Source organism: Oncorhynchus clarkii, chromosome 9 (genome assembly GCF_045791955.1).
Source record: "Oncorhynchus clarkii lewisi isolate Uvic-CL-2024 chromosome 9, UVic_Ocla_1.0, whole genome shotgun sequence".
In the NCBI taxonomy this organism is placed as follows: Eukaryota; Metazoa; Chordata; class Actinopteri; order Salmoniformes; family Salmonidae; genus Oncorhynchus; species Oncorhynchus clarkii.
The window spans coordinates 7,491,594-7,499,093 of NC_092155.1; the positions used below are offsets into that span (position 1 = coordinate 7,491,594).

The 7,500-nt window shown below is 43.2% G+C and overlaps 1 protein-coding gene across 1 annotated transcript in view; it reads left to right on the top strand.

Annotated features, from left to right (window-relative positions):
* LOC139415856 (protein phosphatase 1 regulatory subunit 14B-like) overlaps positions 1-7,500 on the top strand; it is a 36,751-nt gene that overhangs the window by 124 nt on the left and 29,127 nt on the right. The window contains exon 1 of the mRNA XM_071163993.1: positions 1-508. This exon is cut by the window's left edge and continues 124 nt beyond it. Coding sequence (XP_071020094.1) covers positions 305-508 — 204 coding nt within the window. The 5' untranslated portion in view covers positions 1-304. The remainder of the gene's footprint in view (positions 509-7,500) is intronic.

The window sequence follows — 7,500 nt, forward strand, 5'->3', positions numbered from 1 at the left end:
GCTGATTTGTAGGCTGTCCTAAACCTTTGTACGCTGTATTCTAATACCGTAAATAACTAATTATAGCCTTTAAAAAAGATATATATATTTTTTTTAGGTCAATTTGATTTGGTGGAAACCACGAGGTGAACCTAATGCCGTGCTCTTTTTTTTGCAAGAAGGGAACAATCTCAGTAATATACTTGAATTGAATCGCTTCTCCTTATGAGAATCACGGCTGTTTAGCACGAACAATACCCGAAACAACGCGTCTGAAACTCGCTCTACCACCACAACTTTCAGGGTTTCCTTCAGCCGACCGACCATGGCTGCGGTTACCAGCCCAGAGACGAGCCCTCAACCCCGGGTATATTTCCAGACGGTAGCCGCCGGTTCAACCGAAGAACCGGAGATACCTGTTCGGAAGCAAGGGCGAGTAACCGTCAAATATGACCGGAAAGAACTAAGAAAGAGACTAAACCTGGAGGAATGGATAATCGACCAGCTAACGGCTCTTTACAACTGTGAGGTGAGATGCCGAAAATAAATAACACAAATATTAGATATCGCAAATGGCACCATGTTGTCCACTACTTTTGACTTGGTACTATGAGGGCTACGGTCAAAAGTAGTGTTCGAGGGAATAGGGCAGCGCTTCCCAAACAAGGGTACTTTGCCTGTTCACAGACACATATGACCATAGGGCGACATCGGGCCATAGGGCTACTGGTAAAATGCACATGAGGGGACTCGGGTAGAGCAACGTTCAGTTGGTGGTACAGTAACTATGGATCTAATCACATTGATTATGGTTAAGAGCCCCCTGAGGTCCACTAATGAGTTAACTGAAAGATGGTATTTTATTTTAAAGTAGAACAACATTGGTGTGCTCAGGAATAGGCTCACTAAACATAAGTGTCATTATAATAACATACTATATCACAACATAGTATATCAGCCTATACTAGCCAGTCTCTTGTCAGCCTATACAATGGAGAGAGAGAGAGAGAAGACTGGCTAGAGAGAGAGAGAGGAGACTGGCTAGAGAGAGAGAGAGAAGACTGGCTAGAGAGAGAGAGAGGAGACTGGCTAGAGAGAGAGAGAGGAGACTGGCTAGAGAGAGAGAGAGGAGACTGGCTAGAGAGAGAGAGAGAAGACTGGCTAGAGAGAGAGAGAGAAGACTGGCTAGAGAGAGAGAGAGACGACTGGCTAGAGAGAGAGAGAGACGACTGGCTAGAGAGAGAGAGAGACGACTGGCTAGAGAGAGAGAGAGAAGACTGGCTAGGGAGAGAAGACTGGCTAGAGAGAGGGAGAGAAGACTGGCTAGAGAGAGAAGACTGGCTAGAGAGAGAGAGAGAGAGAGAGAGGAGACTGGCTAGAGAGAGAGAGGAGACTGGCTAGAGAGAGGAGACTGGCTAGAGAGAGAGATAGAGGAGACTGGCAAGAGAGAGGAGACTGGCAAGAGAGAGGAGACTGGCAAGAGAGAGGAGACTGGCAAGAGAGAGGAGACTGGCAAGAGAGAGGAGACTGGCAAGAGAGAGGAGACTGGCAAGAGAGAGGAGACTGGCAAGAGAGAGGAGACTGGCAAGAGAGAGGAGACTGGCAAGAGAGAGGAGACTGGCAAGAGAGAGGAGACTGGCTAGAGAGAGAGAGAGACTGGCTAGAGAGAGAGAGAGAAGACTGGCAAGAGAGAGGAGACTGGCTAGAGAGAGAGAGAAGACTGGCTAGAGAGAGAGAGAGAGAAGACTGGCTAGAGAGAGAGAGAGAAGACTGGCTAGAGAGAGAGAGAGAAGACTGGCTAGAGAGAGAGAGAGAAGACTGGCTAGAGAGAGAGAGAGAAGACTGGCTAGACTGGCTAGAGAGAGAGAGAGAAGACTGGCTAGAGAGAGAGAGAGAAGACTGGCTAGAGAGAGAGAGAGAAGACTGGCTAGAGAGAGAGAGAGAAGACTGGCTAGAGAGAGAGAGAGAAGACTGGCTAGAGAGAGAGATAAGACTGGCTAGAGAGAGAGATAAGACTGGCTAGAGAGAGAGAGAAGACTGGCTAGAGAGGGAGAGAAGACTGGCTAGAGAGAGAGAGAGAAGACTGGCTAGAGAGAGAGAGAAGAGAGAGAGAGAGAGAGAAGACTGGCTAGAGAGAGAGAGAAGAGAGAGAGAGAGAGAGAGAGAGAGGAGACTGGCTAGAGAGAGAGAGGAGACTGGCTAGAGAGAGAGAGGAGACTGGCTAGAGAGAAGAGACTGGCTAGAGAGGGAGATAGAGGAGACTGGCAAGAGAGAGGAGACTGGCTAGAGAGAGAGAGAGAGAAGACTGGCTAGAGAGAGAGAGAGAGAGAGAAGACTGGCTAGAGAGAGAGAGAGAGAGAGAAGACTGGCTAGAGAGAGAGAGAGAAGACTGGCTAGAGAGAGAGAGAGAAGACTGGCTAGAGAGAGAGAGAAAAGACTGGCTAGAGAGAGAGAGAGAAGACTGGCTAGAGAGAGAGAGAAGACTGGCTAGAGAGAGAGATAAGACTGGCTAGGGAGAGAGAGAAGACTGGCTAGGGAGAGAGAGAAGACTGGCTAGAGAGAGAGAGAAGACTGGCTAGAGAGAGAGAGAAGACTGGCTAGAGAGAGAGAGAAGACTGGCTAGAGAGAGAGAGAAGACTGGCTAGAGAGAGAGATAAGACTGGCTAGAGAGAGAGATAAGACTGGCTAGAGAGAGAGAGAGAGAAGACTGGCTAGGGAGAGAGAGAAGACTGGAGAGAGAGAGAAAGGAGACTGGCTAGGGAGAGAGAGAAGACTGGCTAGAGAGAGAGAGAGAGAAGACTGGCTAGAGAGAGAGAGAAGACTGGCTAGAGAGAGAGAGAGAAGACTGGCTAGAGAGAGAGAGAAGACTGGCTAGAGAGAGAGAGAAGACTGGCTAGAGAGAGAGAGAAGACTGGCTAGAGAGAGAGAGTGAGAAGACTGGCTAGAGAGAGAGAGAAAGACAGACCGTAGACTGGTTGGAGAGAGGCTGGCTGGCTGGCTGGCTTGCAAGTTCTTTGTTTCTGGCCATTTTGAGTCTGTATTCGAACCCACAAATTGTGATGCTTCAGATACACAACTAGTGTAAAGAAGGCAGTTTTATTGCTTCTTTAATCAGGACAACAGTTTTCAGCTGTGCTAAAATAATTAATAATAAATGAATAATTACTAAATAATTACTAAAGGGTTTGGCTGTGTAATAGAATTGAACCTTTTTGCTGAGGCAGTTTATTTTCTGTCATAATAAACTATTCACATTTCCACTGTGTGTGACGTTGGCACAGGGGAATAAACATGGTTTGTTTTTCTAAACCCATGTCTCCCCCCCACTGCGGTGAATGTTTATGTTTAGTGCGCGTATCAAATACAAATGTATTTGTCACATGATAGACTTATCTGTGAAATGCTTGTTTAAAAGCCCTTCCTGACGATGCAGAGTTAAAAATGTTTAAATAATAGATACTGTATGTACATGAAGGCAGGGTAAAGTGACTAGACATCAGGATAGATAATAATAAGGTATTTGAGGTAGATATGTACATGAAGGCAGGGTAAAGTAGACTAGACATCAGGATAGATAATAATAAGGTATTAGAGGTAGATATGTACATGAAGGCAGGGTAAAGTGACTAGGCATCAGGATAGATAATAATAAGGTATTAGAGGTAGATATGTACATGAAGGCAGGGTAAAGTAGACTAGACATCAGGATAGATAATAATAAGGTATTAGAGGTAGATATGTACATGAAGGCAGGGTAAAGTAGACTAGACATCAGGATAGATAATAATAAGGTATTAGAGGTAGATATGTACATGAAGGCAGGGTAAAGTAGACTAGACATCAGGATAGATAATAATAAGGTATTTGAAGATGTGTGTGTGTGTGTGTGTGTGTGTGTGTGTGTGTGTGTGTGTGTGTGTGTGTGTGTGTGTGTGTGTGTGTGTGTGTGTGTGTGTGTGTGTATATATATGTGACTAACCACCTCAATTCGGTCCTATGTAGCAAATTTTGCAATTTGTTTATTGTTGTTTTTTTACATGAAATAAAAGTTAGAGACTACAGATGAGGAACAATGGGAAAGTAGTTCTGCTTTGAAAGTTGATAAACTTGTAACCTCACTTTTGAGATAATGGTCTTTGAATGTTTTGGTACACCCACTGGAGAGCTCTTCTGTCTACACCTACTATTCGGCATCGTTCACACCCTCTTAAGCTTTAGCCCCGCCCATCTCATTAAGGATTCGCATGTGAGGTCATGTGCTAAACAGAGCGAGTAAGGTAGTGTCACTTCAAATCCAGTTGTATTGGTGCGTACACATATTTAACAGATTGTTATTGTGGGTGTAGTGAAATGCTTGTGTTCCTAGCGCCAACAGTGCGGTCATATTTAACAATACACACACACACACACACACACATCTAAAAGAATGGAATTAAGAAATGTAGAAATATTAGAATGAGCAATCTGGTTAGAGCCAGTTTGTGCTGTTCTGTGAAGGGAGTAGTACACAGCGTTGTACGAGATCTTCAGTTTCTTGGCAATTTCTCACATGGAATAGCCTTCATTTCCCAGAACAAGAATAGACTGACGAGTTTCAGAAGAAAGTTCTTTGTTTCTGGCCATTTTGAGCCTGTAATCGAACCCACAAATGCTGACGCTCCAGATACTCAACTAGTCTAAAGAAGGCCAGTTTAATTGCTTCTTTAATCAGGACAACAGTTTTCAGCTGTGCTAACATAATTGCAAAAGGGTTTTCTAATGATCAATTAGCCTTTTAAATTGATCAACTTGGATTAGCTAAAACAACGTGCCATTGGAACTCAGGAGGAATGGTTGTTGATAATGGGCCTCTGCATGCCTTTGTAGATATTCCATTAAAAATCAGTCATTTCCAGCTACAGTAGTCATTTACAACATTGACAATGTCTACTTTGTACTTCTGATCAAATTTATGTTATTTTAATGGACAAAAAATGTGCTTTTCTTTCAAAAAACAACAAGGACATTTCTAAGTGACCCCAAACTTCTGAACGGTAGTGTATGTTTATATGTGTGTGTTTGGATGTATAGACGTTATGGACACTGTGGATAGAATATTTAGTATATCTGTAGAATACAGTGGGGCAAAAAAGTATTTAGTCAGCCACCAATTGTGCAAGTTCTCCCACTTAAAAAGATGAGGCCTGTAATTTTCATCATAGGTACACTTCAACTATGACAGACAAAATGAGAAAACAAAATCCAGAAAATCACATTGTAGGATTTTTAATGAATTTATTTGCAAATTATGGTGGAAAATAAGTATTTGGTCAATAAACTTTTGTTATCTCAATACTTTGTTATATACCCTTTGTTGGCAATGACAGAGGTCAAACGTTTTGTGTAATTCTTCACAAGGTTTTCACACACTGTTGCTGGTATTTTAGCCCATTCCTCCATGCAGATCTCCTCTAGAGCATTGATGTTTTGGGGCTGTTGCTGGGCAACACAGACTTTCAACTCCCTCCAAATATTTTCTATGGGGTTGAGATCTGGAGACTGGCTAGGCCACTCCCGGACCTTGAAATGCTTCTTACGAAGCCACTCCTTCGTTGCCCGGGCGGTGTGTTTGGGATCATTGTCATGCTGAAAGACCCAGCCACGTTTCATCTTCAATGCCCTTGCTGATGGAAGGAGGTTTTCACTCAAAATCTCACGATACATGGCCCCATTCATTCTTTCCTTTACACGGATCAGTCATCCTGGTCCCTTTGCAGAAAAACATCCCCAAAGCATGATGTTTCCACCCCCATGCTTCACAGTAGGTATGGTGTTCTTTGGATGCAACTCAGCATTCTTTGTCCTCCAAACACGACGAGTTGAGTTTTTACCAAAAAGTAACATTTTGGTTTGATCTGAGCATATGCCATAATCCCAATCTTCTTTTAGATCATCCAAATGCTCTCTAGCAAACTTCAGACAGGGCCTGGACATGTACTGGCTTAAGCAGGGGGACACGTCTGGCACTGCAGGATTTGAGTCCCTGGCGGCGTAGTGTGTTACTGATGGTAGGCTTTGTTACTTTGGTCCCAGCCCTCTGCAGGTCATTCACTAGGTCCCCCCCGTGTGGTTCTGGGATTTTTGCTCACCGTTCTTGTGATCATTTTGACCCCACGGGGTGAGATCTTGCGTGGAGCTCCAGATCGAGGGAGATTATCAGTGGTCTTGTATGTCTTCCATTTCCTAATAATTGCTCCCACAGTTGATTTCTTCAAACCAAGCTGCTTACCTATTGCAGATTCAGTCTTCCCAGCCTGGTGCAGGTCTACAATTTTGTTTCTGGTGTCCTTTGACAGCTCTTTGGTCTTGGCCATAGTGGAGTTTGGAGTGTGACTGTTTGAGGTTGTGGACAGGTGTCTTTTATACTGATAGCAAGTTCAAACAGGTGCCATTAATACAGGTAACGAGTGGAGGACAGAGGAGCCTCTTAAATAAGAAGTTACAGGTCTGTGAGAGCCAGAAATCTTGCTTGTTTGTAGGTGACCAAATACTTATTTTCCACCATAATTTGCAAATAAATTCCTTAAACATCCTACAATGTGATTTTTCTGGATTCTTTTTTCTCCATTTTGTCTGTCATATTTGAAGTGTACCTATGATGAAAATTACAGGCCTCTCTCATCTTTTTAAGTGGGAGAACTTGCACAATTGGTGGCTGACTAAATACTTTTTTTGCCCCACTGTATGTAGGATGGAATAGTGTGTGTACATATATACAGGAATAGTTAAATAGATACAGTGGGGCAAAAAAGGTATTTAGTCACAGGATACGTGAGGTGTGAACGGTACACGGAAATGGTTACCTGCATATTTGTATCATAGCAACATCAAACAGAAAGCGTCCTGATATAAATCGTTTTTAATCATTAGATGATGTTTACCCAGACAGACTTGTCTAAACTGATGTGTCATGTGAAGGAAATGCTGTAACCCCCCCCCCCCCCCCCCCCCCCCCCCTCTCCACAGCCACATCCAGCTAAGTGGATGGGTCACGATTGTCTAGACATGTACTCATGTTCATGAAATACAATAGAAGGCCGTAGTCACCCCCAGACACACCTGGCTAACTTGATGGGTCATCATCTGGCAAAGTGGAGTATTTTGTTAAGACATGTAGCTAGCTATCTAAACAACGAACCATAATCCCAACCCTTACTACTAGTTAAATAATGAATCCTAATCCCATCCCTACTACTAGTTAAATAATGAATCCTAATCCCAACCCCTACTACTAGTTAAATAATGAACCATAATCCCAAACCTACTACTAGTTAAATAATGAACCATAATCCCAACCCCTACTACTAGTTAAATAATGAATCCTAATCCCAACCCCTACTACTAGTTAAATAATGAACCATAATCCCAACCCCTACTACTAGTTAAATAATGAACCATAATCCCAACCCCTACTACTAGTTAAATAATGAACCATAATCCCAACCCCTACTACTAGTTAAATAATGAACCATAATCCCAACC